Below are 18,309 nucleotides of genomic sequence, written 5' to 3' on the forward strand. Positions count from 1 at the left end.
TTTTTTTCCATATCAGTGTGTGCTGACTGTCAATCATCGGACACATGGGAAGAAATGGATGTCTCCACCAGGAAATCAAAACTGAAAACTCTCCAGCTTCATGTAGTTTATTGAGTGTTTAATGGTCAGACACATGTCTTACCATTTAGACACTTTTGGTTCTTTGGAAGGTAGCAAAATTATAATTGTATTGGTTATAATGGGCATTTTAAACCGATGAAAAAGTTGTCTTTTTTTTCAATGAGCAAAGCTGGACATGAACCCGAAACTTGAAATACAATTCAGGACGGTTTTTGGATTTGCAAAACATCCACACACTCTCTCTCTCTCTCTCTCTCTCTCTCTCTCTCTCTCTCTCTCTGCCTAAAACGTGCCTCAAAGTCAGCCTGTCTGTTGCTCTGCTGTCTGTCAGCTAATTGCTCTCCCGCTGTCTCTCTGTCTCTCCTATCTCTATCCCCAGACCAGCTGGATGACATGAGGAAAGAAGGAAAAACAGTAAAGTTTCCACTGAGAGAGAGAGAGAGAGAGAGAGAGAGAGCGAGAGAGAGAGAGAGCGAGAGAGAGAAGGAGAGGAAATGGTAAGAGAAGGAACTTCTTGCAGACAGGAAGTGGGGGGGTTGCCGCTTGCCTCAGCGACAGTATTTTCCACATCCGCCGCTGACTACAAACAAAAAAAGAAAGAAAAAAAAAGGCCTTGCCCTCTGTAAACAACAGAAAGAGCACGGAGGAAAAAAGAAGCAATGAGGCTAAGAGTTTCTATTGGCCCCTTGATTATCTTCTAGAAATGTGCATCATGGTTTTCAACATCTGCAGATGTCTTAACACAACATACATTTGCACAAGACAGGTTATTTATTAAATTGTGCAAATATCACATATAGTATTGAAAAGGGTGTTGCCACAAACAATTTGCATAGATGTAAGGAAATTTAGAGGTTTTCTTTTTACCAGGAGGAGTAGGGTTACATAGGTCAACCAGATCACTCATTTGCATGCAGGGAGGAATGAAAAGAGACGGAAAGTGGTGAGAATGGTGAAAAAAACCTTGGGGCAAAGGGTAACTCTGGGTTACAAATGTGTACTGTGAAGAAGCAGGGGAAACACTGATGCATGCTGATGTTTTCAACAGAGAAGCACTGAGGAAACAACAAGCCTGATATCGCTCACCACAAGGTCCCCTTGCAGATACAAATATTGCAACTGTCTGAGTCTGCAAAGTTTAGACTGAGAGGCACACGCATACACACCGCACTCAAAACACACACAGATAAAATTAAACTGCATGGAGTGTGATGCTGGCTAAACAACGTGCATTAGATGCTTGGAGAGTGCATGACAAATCTCTTAGCAACCAAGGCTGGCCAGTGGAAAAATAGCTTTGCAAAATCGACAGCAATATGAGGGCAAGAAAAATGATGTGATGTGGCTGTTAAGTTATACTGTAACTAAATATTGTAGTCTGAAGACCTGTTTCCAAATTGAGGTCACTATGGAACATTAAAGAGCACATCTGACTTTAGATCTAGCCTCAACTCAGAAAACACAATTTAATTTTTAATGTTTTCTTCACTTGCTCACTAACAAGCAGAATAACATATTAAATCATGGTCATGTTAATATGCAATTATCAAATCTGGCTTATGAAAACAGCACAGAAATAAACCAAAAAGTCTTGACAAATTGTACTGATAATATACAGTAGCCATTACATTTAGAAACCCATGGATCTCCAGTCTATGAGACGTACTATACATCCCTTTTTCTGCACAAACACAACCCTTGCATTCATGTATCCCAGGAGGGTTTCCCCAGTGTGTCTCTGACAGCTCTGAAACCATGTGAAACCACACTTCACTTCTGCACTGGATCCCATACTATATACTCTTTCACCAAAAATGTCAGCTTCAGTAAGTGCGGGCCGACCCGACTCCTTCATAGCTTGAAGGAGTCAACTTGCATGTTCAAGTCGTTACTTGAACATGCACATGCACATACTCTTACCAGCTACTTCACACAGAAACACCAAATGAAGAATTGACCGGTGTTTCCCCTCTCACAGTAAACCAAAAAGGCACTCTGTAACACACACACACCAACACACACACACACACACACACACACATGCACACACGCACGCGCGCGCGCACACACACACGCACACACACAGAGTTGGACATGCACTCACAAACTTAGACTCACTGTCTCTCACACACACACACACACACACACACACACACACACACAGCTGTGAGAGGGAAACTCAGTTTGACGTCACAGGGTTGCTAGGCAACCGGCCGCCGTGGTAGTGAAGATTTTCCACTGCTGTGAAAACAGTACGTGTGTGTGTGTGTGTGTGTGTGTGTGTGTGTGTGTGTGTGTGTGTGTGTGTGTGTGTGTGTGTGTGTGTGTGTGTGTGTGTGTGTGAGAGTTACTTGAGTTAAAATGACAATGAGTTTTTGTCCAGTCCACCACAAAAACTCTTTTTTTGGTATTGGAAATGAGCTCACATTCACGGTTGAATAAACAAGTGGAGGTGAAGATTAATGTTTGGGTCAGTGTGTGACCACTTTTCAAGGGATCCTGAAAAAGGGATGTGAGTCGGTGTGACATTAGCTACAGTAGGGTAGTTAGAGAAAACACTTTCTGTATGTATACAGTATTTTGTTGTTCTGCAGACTATGTGGTATGTGCAGAGGGTGTGTCGGTGTTGGCATATGCGACTGTGTTTTTCACGTTATGGGTGCAGTCTGCATTCCAAAAGACACATCTGTTTATTTAATGGATGCATATTTTTGAGAACCACAGGTGTATCGAAATGTGTCCAAAATTGTAAAGTTGCGTCCCAAGCTTTAATTACAGTACAGACAGCATGAGTAACACCATCATTTATAATGAGACCTTCATAAGTCCACTTCCGTTCTACTGTAGCTTCTACTTCACTAGCTTTAGTTTCTTTCATCAATCTTTCTGAAAAGCTGAAACATGATGCTGAGGTTTTCTGTACCTAGCACAAGTTTAAGCACAGCTCCCACTAAGTTTTGACAGCAAGTTTATATTAAAAACTAATTAAAGCTGTAGAATGTAAAAAAAAGTGCTGTTCAGTTATTTAGGGCTGCAACAAACAATTTATCTTTCATTTTTTAGATTATAAAATGCCATAAAAGCAGTACAAATGATCTAATAACTACCCAGAGTCCAAGGCGTAGACTTGAAAGCACACTGTTGTTTTTGTCAGTGCAACAGTCCATCTCCAAAGACATTAATTCTATTATGACATGAAACGTATAATAGCAGAAAACTTCAAACTAGAGAGGCAAGAACCTGTTAAGCATGTTATGTTTGATAATTAAGTTAAAAGTATTAATCGAATACCAAAGTTGGTTTGAGATTAATCTTCTGTAAAAGATTATTGATCAATTGACTAATTGTTAAAACTAATGAAATAAGGTGATTACATTTTTATTAGCAAGTACAATTGCATGTTAGTCAGGCCTACTCGTTTATGCACATAATCATCAGTTTTATTGCTATTGCTACATTGCTACATTTTGTAGTCAAACACTTTTTTATTGTCTTAGATCCTGTAATCGATTGAGTTAGTTTAAAACTTCTCTGATGGGTGCAGAGCTGATGCTTAAAGGTAAAATTACACATAAAAGCAAACAGCAGGGTGTCACCTCACCAAAGACGTAACTCTGCTGCTGGTAGATTTTTCTCTTTTCATTCCCCAGACCTCAACAGAAATGTTGAAAAAAACAAAGATGCCAATCTATTGCAGGTGCCCTTTTGCTGTCAATTAAACACTGGCAGTACATATGTGCCTTCTAACCTTGGAAAGATGCCCAACCGTCAAAAGATCAGCCAAGTAGTGTCTATATATGGCTCTGTTCAGATTCCAGCTACCAGATCTACCAGTTAAGCGTGTACACTCTTCAAAAAATGAGTCCAAAAGCTGATGACCATAGCAAAGCAGATGTTTTTAAACGGAAAATAAAAATGTCATGCTTACTTGGGTGAATAACACAAAGGAGCATTAATGGATTAAAACTACTGGGGAGGATGAATTCAGCTGTCAGGATAAAGAAAATTCAGAGCTCTTCAATACAGAATGTAAACCAATAACTGTGATAAATGGATTCTGCAGAAAGCACTGGTCTTATTATTATATTTTTGACGAAGCATGCATCTATCTTTCTCTGCAACTTTGGTGTGTATATAATATTACCAGAGCTACACTTATCTTATACGTCTGTGTATTTCCCAGAGTATGAATAATGTCCTTAAAGTGTTGTGTTTAATGTTATATGCCAAATAAAGTCAAGTCACTCCTGCAATACATAGGCATGAGAAACAGAGATATGCTTCCCTTAATGTCAGAGACAACCTGGCTAATAATATAATAAGGTAAATATATGCTCTCATGCTCTTTTTTGTTGTCTTTCTCATTCTGCCAGAGCTCACTCTGTTTCTCCTCTCTATCTCTTTCAGTACACTCCTCTTCTCTCTGTCCCTCTCCTCTTTCCTACACACCTCCCACACAAGCAAGCATTCTTTATGTGTTTCTGCATGTTTACCTCTTGCATAAATACACCAGGTTTCCTTAAAACTACAGAACAGGGGCTGTGACAGGCTACAGATAAAAACACGAAGCACCCGCATGTTTGACATCTTTGTGCTACAATGGGGGAAATCCAGACTTTTACTAGCAACTATGAACCCTATCCTTCAGTCAGCTGCAACCTCAAACAGGAGCTTCTGTCTCTTTGCCTGGATTAAGCAAAAAAAACAACGCCCGGAAATATGCAAAGAGCAATACAAACACTATTCAAATCCATCAGCCAAATTAATTTAAACAAATACTTTGGAATCCATTTCACCTGGGAGAGCTGGGACATTGGTTTAGGGAGGGGTCAATTGATTAACCATGCGAGAAAACTGCATCCATCATACATAACCTGGAGTCTCGTAAATCATGACAAGATTATTAAAAAATGTTATCGCCAAAATATTTATGGAAATAAGTGATGCCGTATTGATTGCAGGGTGAATGCACATTGCTTAGTTTTAAAGCTCATATATGATTCGTGATAGTTTAACTGATAAGAAGAATTCAATATGAGCCCAAATAAATATTTTTGTTAAGTCCTAAAAAAGGTTTTGTGTTTCAAAGCAGAAGTGAAATGGCCCCATGAACTCATCCTGGCTACAAATAAAAACACATCCACCCACCCACCTACACACACACACACACACATACCCTAACAGGCCTCAGCCTCCTCTTTGAACAGTGCCCAAATGCAGGCAAAGCCTAAGTGTGTGTGAAATCTTGCTTTCCCTTTTTCTATTACCTGTGCTCTCTCTCTTACACACACCCTCACATTACCTACACACTAATAACACACACACACACACACACACACACACACACACACACACACACACACACACAGGTCGGGGCACAGAGCTAGCTTTGTTACTTTGAATGTCAACCAATACTCAGGCAGAGAACAGTGGCCAATTTAACACAGGAGCACCCAGCAACATGCATGGGCACATTCAAACAAACAACACACACATACATACACATACACTGACATACACACATTTTCAGGCACAATCGTGACAGAGATCCACGTCGAGACACACACTTTCCCAGATCTGGCAAGATTAGTTGCAAAATCACCAGTTCTGCAGTAGTTAGGTTTTGAGTTTTGATTTATGACCTTTGTCAAACTCCTATTTAAAATTTTCAGAAATATCAAGGTTCCTACCAAGAAATGTACAGGAATTTGTACTTTTTTCTAGGGCTGTCAATCGATTAAAAAATGTAATCTAATTAATTACATGCTCTGTGATTAATTAATCGAAATTAATCGCATACATAATTAACGGTGCCTGATACTTTTTAAGAAAGTAAAAAAAAAAAGAAAAAAAAAGAAGGGTACTAAACAACAGTTGGCGACATTAAAGAACGGCTTGTTTATTGCTAAGGCCATATGGCCAAAATGAAATGATTTAATAATAATGTATAACAATAACTTATTTCACTAGTAAATTGCTGTTGAACGACAAAAACAACCACTAGATGAGAAAAGGTCATTTAACAATAACTTTGAATGCACCACGAGGCTGTAGTTTACCAGTTTCATTGAACGCACCGTCTGTGTTTTTCCGACAACAGCAGCTACAGATTGTTACATCCCAGTGTCGGAATCCTCTACAGTAAAACACAGTCAAACTTTACACCGTTTAGCGTTAGCTGTCAGCATTTTAACCGTGTTTAATCCAGCTACTAGCTAGCGGTAAGCTAACGTTAGCTGCTGTTGATTATAGTGTTAACTAGCGTCACATGCAGCGGTGTTTGTGTTGCCTGTATCGTCTGTTTCAGAGCATCAGAGAGAAGCGCAGACATATCAGTGGCACCAGATTTCGGTAGCCAACCCTATTCAGGAAGAAGATTTTTACAAGTAAATGTTCCAATTAATGATCCAGGCAGCACATTCTCGTCTCCCTCCTTTATTTTACAGTCGAATGGTGGCTGGAACGGCTCCGGGTCAAACGTCAATATGGAATAGATTAATCTGTTTTTTTTTTAACGCGTTATTTTTTCTCAAATTAATTAATCAAAATTAACGCGTTATTTTGACAGCCCTACTTTTTTCACAAATGAATACTTCTGTGACCTAAAAAATGTGTTCCTGTATGTGTTCCAATACAGCTGAACTTGCTGTCAAAATTAAACTATACAATGTAGCATCTGAAAATGATGATCGAATGCAATAAATGGATGCAATGAATATGAAACCAGAGTCCACAGCCATATAACAGCTTTGTGAGCCTGTATAGGGGCTTTGAGCTTAATGCTAACATCAGCATGCTAACATGCTCACAATGACAACGCTAACATGCTGATGTTTATCAAGTACCATGTCTACCATCTTAGTTTAGCGTGTTAGCATGCTAACATTAGCATGTAATTAGTACTGTACCAAATGTTGCGCTAATCTACTACAATCCAATCTATGTAATAGATGTTGAGATATTTCAAAGGATAGATAAAATGTTTCCCCTGCTGGTGGCACTAGAGGAAAGGTCACGGGATTACCAAAGTCAGTAGGCTTCATGCTCTGGGGACCAAGCATGTCTATACAAAATGTCACGGCAATCCATCAGATAGTTGTTGAGATACAGATACTGTACATTTTAGTCTGGACCAAAGTGGTGGTCCGACCTACAGGCCGACATTTCCATTCCTAGAGCCATGTCATTGCATGGCTAAGAATATGTTGGTATATTCCTGTGAAGTGACAAAAATCTCAGTTATCCCCTGACTTTCCCAGATAATCTATTTCTCTGACTTTCCCTGTGTGAATGATATTTGGCAATGTAGGCTAATGCAGTTTCCAAAGGTCATTGCCATTTAAAACTACAAAATGTCTACTGAATTGCAAGTAGGTTGTAGATACATGCACACTCACACACACACAATAGCAGGCACACTCTCACTTGGCTCTACTTACTGCTCTCTGTTGAGAAGTGAGGACTGCAGGGTTGAGAAGCTGCTCTCCTTTCTCTGTATCACTAGAAATATCCTCTTCCGACTCTTCCCAAGACGAGGAGAAACCGGCCGAGGAGGCAGAGGAGGACGACAGCTTCCTGAGGGAGCGGGTGGAGGAGTTTGTCCCAAAGGCAGGGCTAGAACTGGGGCTTGAGGTGCAGCCTAGTCCCTGGTCTGAGCCAGGGCCTTCAGAATTTTGAGGCTGGCTTTCCAAACCGTGGTCAGTTATTATGACTGCAGGGATGGAGGGAGAGTGGTTGGAGGTGTGATCGGTGTCCAGCAAACAAGGGGTGCTCTCACTGCTTTGCACCTGAGGAAAAGCATTTGTTTCTGGGTTAACCTCCAACCTGTTAGTCTCTGTCTTAAGCAGCATCTCAAGACACAACTGGTCCTCTTTCTCATCTCTCACTTCTCTCTCTGTCTGTTCTCTTTCATCTCCCGACATTTGTGTGTTCTCTACCTCCCCTCTGTCTTTTTCTCCCTCCTTTTCTCTCTGTCTTTCTCCTTCTTTTTTCTCTTTGTCTGTTGTTGCATCTGGGTTTAATGTCTCAAGGGAACCTGGAACGACAAACACTCTGTCTACTAAGGAAGTTTGTATTGTTGTTTCTGAATGGCGGCCATTTTGACCAATCAGTGTCTTGTTCTCAGTGTTGGTTTTAGTAGCACTGTTGTCCTTCTCATCATCTTTACTTCCTCCTTCTCTCCTTTCTCCTTCCATTGTGTCATCCTCCCTTTCTCTTCCATTTTGGACAACAGAGGTAACTTTACTCTCTTGCGGATGGGTCATTGGGCAGTCAAGGGCTGTGTTTTGTTGGCTGGGATGGGAAGGGGTTTGGCTACTCGATCGTCTTGGAGATCGAGGGCTGCGCTGGAGCTCAGTGTTTAGCACTTGGGCACGAATTCCGGAAATGTGGGCCTCGAAAATGCCCACTTTTCCCCTGACCTGGAAGACACAGAGTAAATAACAGTCTAAATGCAGCTACAGTTTGGTTTCCTTGGTCTAACTGTATACACATTTTTTCATATTTGGTTTAGGTGCTTATCATTTCATAGGTGCACTGGTGTGAGACGGAAAGTCATCACCTAATACTAATATTGGTAATACAACCAATATTAAGAAAATTAAAAAAACCTTTGGAGATTTCCAATATTTGGCATTAAACAGACTGAACTGTTTGTATCTACATATTCAATGTGTGGCTGTATGCAGTCTGCAAATGTGCATTGATTTCAACTAAATACAAAGAAGAACAAGTGTACAAATATGAAACTAAATAGATAACGCAGTGTTGTAATGCACTATACTGTATATTGATCATATCACAATTTTATTACCAAGTAGTCTGTATTGATACTAAACCTGATGACCACATTGTGGTCTATCGTTATATTAACCAATGCACTAATTTACATTTTACAAACATTCCAAAGCAAAACAAAAGTCACATGGCATCACACTCAATTACTGAAGAGATTATTTTCTGACTTTAGGCATGATGGATGATGATCCATCAAAAAGCTAAAATTAATTAGAGTAAGCATGACACAGTATGAAACTGAAAAACATTCTTTAAGATGAAAATGTCAAAATACAAGATCATTCTCATTATGACAGAATGGAAGTCCAATTTTCCATCTTTCTGATCGTAAAAACATAAAAGAAAAAGATGAATACTGTATGAGCACCAGTCCAAACACTTGTGTGGTTTACCACTTTTCCTTTTTGTTCTGCTAAGCTTTCAAAGATTCAGTAATGCCACCTACACATGATAAGCGATTTGCTCTTTGCGCACCGCTAGGTAGGGTGCAGAGCAAGGGGCAGAGAGCAAAGCGCAGCGCAAGTATTCGTCATCAAGGGTGGCAAGGAAGCTATTTCCCTTTGCTAGGTAACAACATGCTGTTATTTCATCGGTTGCGCTTTGGAAAGGTCAATGGCAACTAGGTCAAAGTTGAAATAATTTGAATTTTGAGCGCAGCGCAAAGTGGCTAATCCGAGCAGTGCGCGACGCCAGGGGTAGCGCAGCGCATAGTTGGGCGGCACCGCCCTCCCCATAGGAAATCAATGGAACGGCCGGCACAAAGCGGTTTTGCCGCCTATCGTACATAGGCGGCTTGACTGTAGCATTTCGGAATTACCGAAGAAGGGTGAGAGTAGTTCTTACTGGCATTGTTCTGACTTGCCCAGCCAATTTAAAATGAAGCAGTAAATTCTTCAGAGCTTGAATACATTGCTCTATATTGCTTAAGAATTGTATTCCTAGATAAAGACAGAGATGGATAGATGTAGTGGTTAAGACAGAGCCACAGTTAAATAAACAAAGCAGAGAAGCACATGTGAAATCACCTCAACGTTCTGCAGCTCTCTGTGTATCTGCAGTAGCTGTGCCTGGCGTCTCCTTTCCTCTCGCCTCTCTCCTCCTCCCGTCTCTCCTACCCTCTCCTCCTGCCCTTCGCCTTCCCCTCTCTCCTCAGCGCCGGGCGAGCTCAGTCGTCGGACCCGCTGGCCCACATTGACTCCTAGGAGCTCCGGGCTTCGCGGGGAGGGGGAGCGAGCACGAGGGGTGGGGCTGGGGGAAAGCGAGGATGAAGGAGGGAAGACAAAGGTTGGACCCAGGGTTCGAGGGCTCGTCTAGGAGCAGACACACAACACGGGATTAAGTGGGCTCCAAAAACGACTCATTAATATCAATTGATGTTAATATTCCGGTTGAGAGACAATGGTCTGCAGTTATTTGGCAACATCGTGCAAAAACTACCAACACAACCAAAAGCAGTTACTTATTTTTCTTACAGCATCACGCTAAATGCTAAAACGCGGTGAAACAGTAGCACAAGTAGACAAGAGTTGTATTGTCAGTGATACAACAATATCTATCTAAAGTTTGATAACATCACCCACCATAAGCTACTGGTCATACCAGACCAAGTAAGGTTGTAGCAGCAAAACCTCTGAGTGTATTGAGTTGACCAATGGTGCATTTTAGTTCAATGGTGTTTTACTGGAAGGAGACGTTGGGGGCTTAAAACACCGGTAAACTGCATTTTATTGCTTATGAGTTCAACTTGTCATTTGTAAGCAAAGATATGTACTATTTTGTTTTTCAAAAGTGATATAGTCTTGCTTTAAAGGGCACTATTCTCATGTAACTTACATACGTTTGATATTGCTTATTATGTGGAATATGAATTTAATGTGTGTTGCCTTTTAATTCACACTAAGATGAATATTTTTGTTTATATTCTCCAGTCAATCACTTTTTTTATTTACCCTTTATTTAACCAAAAAGGTCCCATTGAGATACAATATCTCTTCTGCCAAAGGGTCCTGGTCAAGATGGGCAGCAAAAAAAAAAGTTTCATATACAATAAGTACATACAGGGACAGATAGGATCCCAAAAAAGCATACCAAAACACAACAGACACAAAACATACAGGTATCAGAGGCAAAGGGAATCATGGCAAATAATGGCACCTGTTGAAAGCAGTAACTTTGTTCTGTAAGAACAGGTTCAGTATGCCTTGCAGCTCATTCCAAGCTTGCGGGGCGTGAAAGGAAAAGGCAAATTGGGATGATTGGGACCATCAGGAGAATTTTCTCTGAAGATTTAGTGTTATAGCTGCTGGAGTAATATGTCAGTAAAGTGCAGTAATTTACCCAGTAAAAAAAACTGTGAACTGTTGACATGGAAAACAATAATGAAAAAACACATAAATAGTGTTTTCAGATTTAGCTCTCTCAGGTTGGATGTGGCAGTTGAGATACCTTAGGGCTGGTTGGGCTGTAGATACCTCCACCCGGCGTTCCCCCGCCCAGTAACTGACAATAGGTGCTCCGATCTGGAACTGGCAGCACAGGTCGACCGACCGGACTGGTTCTAGTTCGAGAGGTGGTACTAGAGGAGCCTGCTTGGGTGTGAAACTGATTACTGCTGTGGAGAGGAGAGGAAAGGAGAGGGTTGGTTGGTTTGTGTGTAGCTACAGTAGACTATAACTATTGTATTATACAGTAAATGTTGCCTTTTGGTGCTTCTTCACAGAAAAAAATGCACCCAGAAATGTCATACTGTAGTAGGTTATATCTTGAAAACTTAAATACGTTAGTATCACATAATGTAACAAGTCTCATGTCTAAGCATCTGGACAGAAAAGTAATTGCATTGGTAACCTGTAATCTGACAACTGATCATAACATCATACATTCATAGAGTGAAGCTCCAAAAGCTTAGATTACAGATAAAAAGAAATAGAGAAATTGCCTGCTGAATAGAGGGATATTTTATGCATAGAATATTTTCCTGTAAATCATTAAAATCTTGCAGAATGGCTTCATCAATTGTTTCACAATGTATTATAAATAAAAAAGTAATATTACCAGTCCAGTTAAACAGGTTATCAACTGCAACAAACCATACTAACCAAACATCTTTAAGTATGAATTTCCTCTACAACTCTCCAAAAAAAGCAACGTAGTCTTAAACAATAAATGCCAAAAATGTAGCATACACTGAAAAAGAAAAAAGAAAAAAAAACACTGACCTGTTCATGACTCCAAGGCCATTCAGGTTCAGGGCAGAGGCTGCCATCCCCGTGGCCAGACCAGGGGCTTTGAATGCTGGGTACACATCTGACAATCTCCCCTGAAGCTGCAGGGAGGCCTGGAGAACAGCTTTCAGTGTTTCCTCTGCATTCAGTCAGCAGCGGCAGCTCCACACTACGAGGAAATCTGCACCCGCCACTGAAAAAATAAAAAATAAAGCCAGGAAAGTTAATTTTACTGTGTCCAGTCTTTCTAATTATTAAAAAAACAAAAACAAAGGGTAAGTTTCAAAATCAGAAACATTCTTTTAGAAGAAAAATCTAAAGAGCCCTTTTTCAAAAAGGACAGACACTGGAAATGAAATGTTCCATTCCTGGAAAGCCATCCCTAACTGCGTCATGGACAAAGAAGATTATTCATGTAGTCCTGTTGTTAACTCGGAATAAATGATATCATTGTTCCTGCTGGGATTAAAACTAAATAAAAGAGAGAAAGTGAAAGGGGTTACTGAAAGGGGATCAGATAATATTGGAAGAAAATTAGTAAGGGACATCACTGGAAATAATTTGCCTTTTCTCCTGTTAATGTTTGATAGAAACTGAGATTTATATAATGCTTATTTGAATCAAACAGCTGTTTTATTACAATGTTAGTACAATACTCCTCTCGAAATTATGCAACTAGTAAATCAACACCAGAATGTCTTTAAAAACCCTCTTAGAGTTTCAAATATTTAACTGTATAAACCTTTCCGTGCTCTTGTTTCATAGCTGTACCCAACTCGTCTTTGTTCTAAAAGGAGCAGCAACACGATGGCCAAAGTTCAGCTTGACCAAACTGTGACAATAATTTGCTCCCTGCAGCACCACACTGTCTGTTTGAAATGTGCTTCTTTAAGGTAAGATTCTTTCAGGGAGAAAATGAGGGAGGCACATGGAAAAGATGGAGATATAGAGAAACATGCCGAAAGGGAAAATGAGAAAGGGCAGGAGGTAGAGAGAAAGACAGGCAAATACAGATAAAAAGTGCCAGCAAAATTAAACACAGATGGTAAAAGAAAGCTAGAGAGTAAGAAAAACACACAGAAAAGGCAAAAGTTCAGCTGTGGAATCTCCCCGACGCAGATAAAGACGAGTAGAGACACCCAGAGTCACTGAATTAGCGCCGCAAAAGACAGCGTGTTCACTATAGCATGGTTTTGGTCTTGTATTCAGATTTATCAAGATTGTTTAAAGAAATTGTAAGTAATCATCATGTCACAGGAGACTAATGCTGTGTTGTGTTTGTTACGTTTTCTGTTGAAAATTAGGTTGTTCCATGCTTGTAATGAGACCGAATCTTAGGATCATTTAATAAAAAAAAGAGTTAAGTTTGATTTTCAGAATAAATCAAGTACTGTGCTTTCTTTTTTTAGCTGTGCAACAGTGCAGGGGTCTTGTACTCTTTGTAAGAAACAGGCCTTGAGGAACCAAAAGCCGTCTTTTTGGCTCCTGAATCACGATCGGTCGGAAGGTAAACTACTCTACAATCTTCTCTTTGCAGAGTAAATTAGATGGACACACTTGGGCTCCACTCACAATACAGCACAACACAGTTGTCAATCATCATTTCAGTGCTTTATGTGGTTAAGTTTACACTCTGAACAGAGCAGCCGGTGGTACTATCATGTCCTGCTTAAAACAGGTAGTGACAACTCAAATAAGCTACGCAAAGAAGCATCACTGTGCAACGGGAGTTGTCAACTGGTATTTGATGCACAGTGGTCAAACTACACAACACTTGCAATTTCCCAATGGCACATTTGCAAATTGTGTTTCAACTTAGACAGTCAAAGATTATTGTCCACAATGCCAGCACCTTGTATTTGATTCAGACAGAGAGATGATCCAGGGTTGGCTGACTTACAGTCTGCTTTGTATAACATCAGATAAGTATGAACAAGAAACAACATGTCTGGACTACATGTAAATCATGAAATTTCATTTTATTATGAAATTTCAAATGCCAAGTCATCATTTTATCAGGAATTGATGAGAATTTAAAATACATATTGGATCATTTTTTCTTTCATGCTTCAGTACACTGGCAGTGAAATGGGATATGTGTGTTGAAGAGAAACACATTGTATATTTTTTGCCACACCATGTAAACACTTCTGTCTTGCAGAACAAACTTAAGCTCCAACATATAGTAAACAAATGCTTTTCAGTCCAGTTCTGGGGCTCATTCAAGTATACCAGCGTGCTGAGCTGCCAAAAATGCCTTGGGATGTGTTTTGATTCCAGATAAGTTAAGACATCAGGTCATGAACTACAGGGTAAACATGGGATTTCCTTGTTGAGGAGTGACGCAGTTAGAGAGAGGCAGGAAACAATCTTAATGGTTGATCTCTGAAGTAGTTTACTAACCACCAGTGTAGCTTTTTTCACACTGTATAATCACTTCTGTCTGCTTATTGGACACTAACTTCTCCTAAGTTTCTGTGAAAACAACACGATTCAGGCCTAGAGTAGATTAAGAGAGAGAAAGAGTGAGGAAAGGAGACCGTGCAAGACAGGGACAAAGCGAGAGAGAGAGACAGAAAGAAGAGCGAGGAGGGAAGGAGAGGTGTTTATAGGCTATTTTGGTTTAGTTGTCTATTCTGAGTCTTTCATGCAGAAGTAGCGGATTTACTTTCAGTGAAACAGCTCAGTTGCTGTAATGAAGCAGCACTGGGCATCAAGAACCATTTTCACACTGCATGTTGCACATGGTTTGCTGAATCCCAAAGACTTTTCATTCTTCTTTGCACTAAAGGACAGCTCTGGCTCGGCTTCTTTGAATTCTGTGCTTGCCAAAAGGTCAGATTCCCCCACTGGGATCAACAAGGTTTCATTCGTTATTAAAGTATAGAAAGGTACAAAAAAAAGGATTTTTAAAGTCTGTGTTGATTCAGCTCTTGGTCAATCCATGACTTAAAGTTGCTTCATAAGACAAAATGCCTTCACCGTAGAGGACATCCACTGAACCCTAGCCAGCTTAAAGACAAATGCAGTATCTATCTTGGGAGAAAACTTTCAGCAGAAAGTATTCTAGAGTACCCATCACTATGTTAACATTCCAAACATTTTAAGATATCATATTAGTACCAATTAACAACAGCCGTGAAGCAGGATGGTGAAGCAAACCACGGCTCTGACCATGGCTTTGTACTGTGCTAATATGCCATAATGATCATAAAAAAATACAGCTAGTAGCACTCTAAAATTTAAACAACAAATACTGGTTGCGATGAGTCTGATATAACCGCACATGTAAACTACCTCCCGAGTGCTGTCTGTGTTTCAGCGCGGCCTAATGTCAGATTGAGTGGGACTGCATGAGTATTCAAATTGTCCACTTGCCTACACAAGTGGGCAATAAACCCACGTACAGAATGCTAAAAGCAACTCAGCTGAGAAAAAGTTTTAAAGATGCTGATGCTGATTGTTCCTTGAAACTGAAAAACAGATGGCAGGCAGGATAGGGCAATATGGCAACATAATACAATGAGATGATATACACAGATATTTTGCCATACTGTTTATACTATTTAACTGTATTTTATTTCTCTAGGTGTATTAGATCATTGTGGGCAATGTTACACATCAATAAGCAGGACTAATTTGGATTTTTTTTATATGATTTTTGCATTAATGTTGGGTATTTAACTCAAGATTGGCCACAAACACACATTGATATCTGTTATTTAAACCACATTCCCTCTGTGGGATTTCTAGATAATTTACTATACCACAATCAATATTGCGATCATAAATTATACCACAATAGACCTTCTCCTAGCAGATGGAATACTCAAAGCAGAGAATGCCACTTAAAGCTCAATGGTTCCCAGAAGGAGAAAAGGCCTCAGGAGGACATTGAGGGGGAATAAACAAAAGTAGGAATAACTAGAGAATAAACCATTTGGTGGATTAATCAATTAGTCGATTGACAAAAAATGCATCAGCCACTATTTTGATAATTGATTAATCGTTAAAGTAATTTTATTTAAGCACCAAATTGACAGTTCCATCTTCTCCAATATGAGCATTTGCTGTTTTTCTCTGATATGAATGTTAACTGAATATCTTTGGGTTTTGGAGCAAATAAACTGACATTTGGAAAAATGTGATGACCATTATTCACTATTATCAGACATTTTATAGACCGAACAATAAATCCATTCATGGAGAAAAGAATTGTCAGACTGATCAATAATGAAAATAGTCATTAGTTACAGAGTTAACCTCTCAGTCTAATGATCTAATGCTAATATAATGCAACGCTGGGTTCCTATTGCTGGTCCCATTTTGCATCTGGTTGCAAGCTAATAATATCATGAATTAAGCCCCAGGTCTGACAAATATGTTGTCTCCTCCAGCTGTTTTTATTTTTATTTTTTATGAATAAACAGTGATGTACAAAAAAACATAGCACTACAACAGAGGTAGTTGTTTAGCTGAAGTCAACTTTGTACAAAATATGGAAAAACCTGAGTTTCAGTTATTTGGATGTCAATATTTAAATTTCAGTTCTTTAGCGTAAATAACTTTTGTAACATATAGTTGTTGATAGCTAAACATACATGGGTTTGGTAAGATATTTGAAATGATCCGGCTTTGATAAGAGGATTCAATTCTTGATTCAGATGGCATAAAATCATGTCCAATAACCTTATCTTAGTCATATTATGGTTGAAAATTACTATTTACAGTTTTATATAGCCTAGTGCTGTATTAGGCCTACATTGGAAAGCAAATGTAATTTAAAAAATGAGTTCATCTGTCATCACAAAACATATATTAAGAGGTAAATCCATAAGACTCAATAAGAAGACATATACTTTTGAAGTAGGACACCCGTTTAATTAAAAATGAGGAGATACAGGATCAAATTATTTTAAAACTACTCAAATTGTTTGGTTTCCACAGTTCCCCACCACTGAACGGATAATTAGGCCTATAATCCTGATAACTTTCACTGTTACCTCTGCATCTACACTAGAGGTGGGTGTATTCAAATGTAATAAACCCTCTCCAACAACAATAATCTCCGCAGATGGTGGTCCTGACATGACAGCAGGCTCTGTGTTATCTTACCTCAGCGCTGCCCCGTCCTCTCCAAGGCTTCTCCGGGACACTTCTATTGGTCTGAGTAATATTACAGCCAGATACCAACAAGCCGAGGATGACTCTTCTCTGTCTCTGTGTCTGACACTTGGAACACAAAACATACAAAGATACAGCTCCTTGTGCACCAAAACAACTTATCATCTGCTCCTCTTGTGTTGTGTTTTTGGTTTCTTCCATAAACGAACTTGTTCGACGCTGCCGCCGGTCCTTTCTCGCTTCTTCGCCTTTTCACCAAAAAATCCTTGAAGTATATTTCAAAATGTCTTTGTCTCTGTGGTTTATTTCAGGAAAACTTTAAAGCATTTCGTACCGACCAATGAAATCCTCTCATAGTTTGCTCTCAGGATACATAGTTTTCTTGGGAGGTTTCTGTTGTCATACGTGCTGCTGCTCGACACCTCTGTGCTCGTAGTAAAGCGCTGTTTGTCTGCGAATTTGAAGCCGGAAGCGACTAGACAGTGTGTGTGTGTGTCTCTCTCTCTCTCTCTCTCTCTCTCTCTCTCTCTCTCTCTCTCTCTCTCCCTGAAACGATAGAAAACTGAAAAGTTTGAAGTTGCAAGTCTGTACACGCACGTGCAGTACAGGGAAGCCCTCAGATGTAATGTATACAAGCGCGTGAGGAACTTAATCAGAAGGGCCAGCACTCAAAAAAGTTAAAATACTACTTTAACTTCCCATTAACAGTGATAGGGATTCTCCAGACTTGCATATGTATAGGCTACTTTTCAGGTATATAAGTACATTACACATTAATGTATCAACTTCACTAATTAGGGTAGGCTATAGCCTACTTATCCAGTGATATGACAGGATTCTGCATAATGAGTAGGCCTAGACTACGTCTACTTTTGGTATTCTAAGCATATTTTGATGTAATATTACCAATAAAATAATGTCGCCTTGTAAGGACTTGTAACAGAGTATTTTTATACTGTAGTATTGCTACTTTGCTTACTTGAGTAACAGATCTGAGTAGGCTATACTTCTACCAATCATGCTTCCCCATTGTAAAAAACAAACAAACTTCATTACAAGTAGAAGTAGGTTATCAGCTAAATTT

General features: G+C 39.6%; 1 protein-coding gene across 3 annotated transcripts in view; it reads right to left on the reverse strand.

Moving 5' to 3' along the window:
- The window catches only part of itpkb (inositol-trisphosphate 3-kinase B), a 31,926-nt gene extending 14,239 nt beyond the window's left edge, over positions 1 to 17,687 (reverse strand). The window contains exons 1-5 of one of the 3 annotated variants that reach the window (XM_031322439.2): positions 17,217 to 17,687; positions 12,096 to 12,282; positions 11,323 to 11,488; positions 9,903 to 10,187; positions 7,521 to 8,501 (exon numbers count right to left, since the gene is read on the reverse strand). In XM_031322439.2, the coding sequence (XP_031178299.1) occupies positions 7,521 to 8,501; positions 9,903 to 10,187; positions 11,323 to 11,488; positions 12,096 to 12,142 (1,479 nt within the window). In that variant the 5' untranslated portion in view covers positions 12,143 to 12,282; positions 17,217 to 17,687. Of the gene's footprint in view, positions 1 to 7,520; positions 8,502 to 9,902; positions 10,188 to 11,322; positions 11,489 to 12,095; positions 12,295 to 17,216 lie in introns of all 3 variants that reach the window. The other 2 variants (XM_031322440.2, XM_031322438.2) reach the window with 2 other exon arrangements.
- Positions 17,688 to 18,309: the final 622 nt, after the last annotated feature.

The sequence above is a fragment of the Sander lucioperca genome, chromosome 19 (assembly GCF_008315115.2).
Source record: "Sander lucioperca isolate FBNREF2018 chromosome 19, SLUC_FBN_1.2, whole genome shotgun sequence".
Classification (NCBI taxonomy): Eukaryota; Metazoa; Chordata; class Actinopteri; order Perciformes; family Percidae; genus Sander; species Sander lucioperca.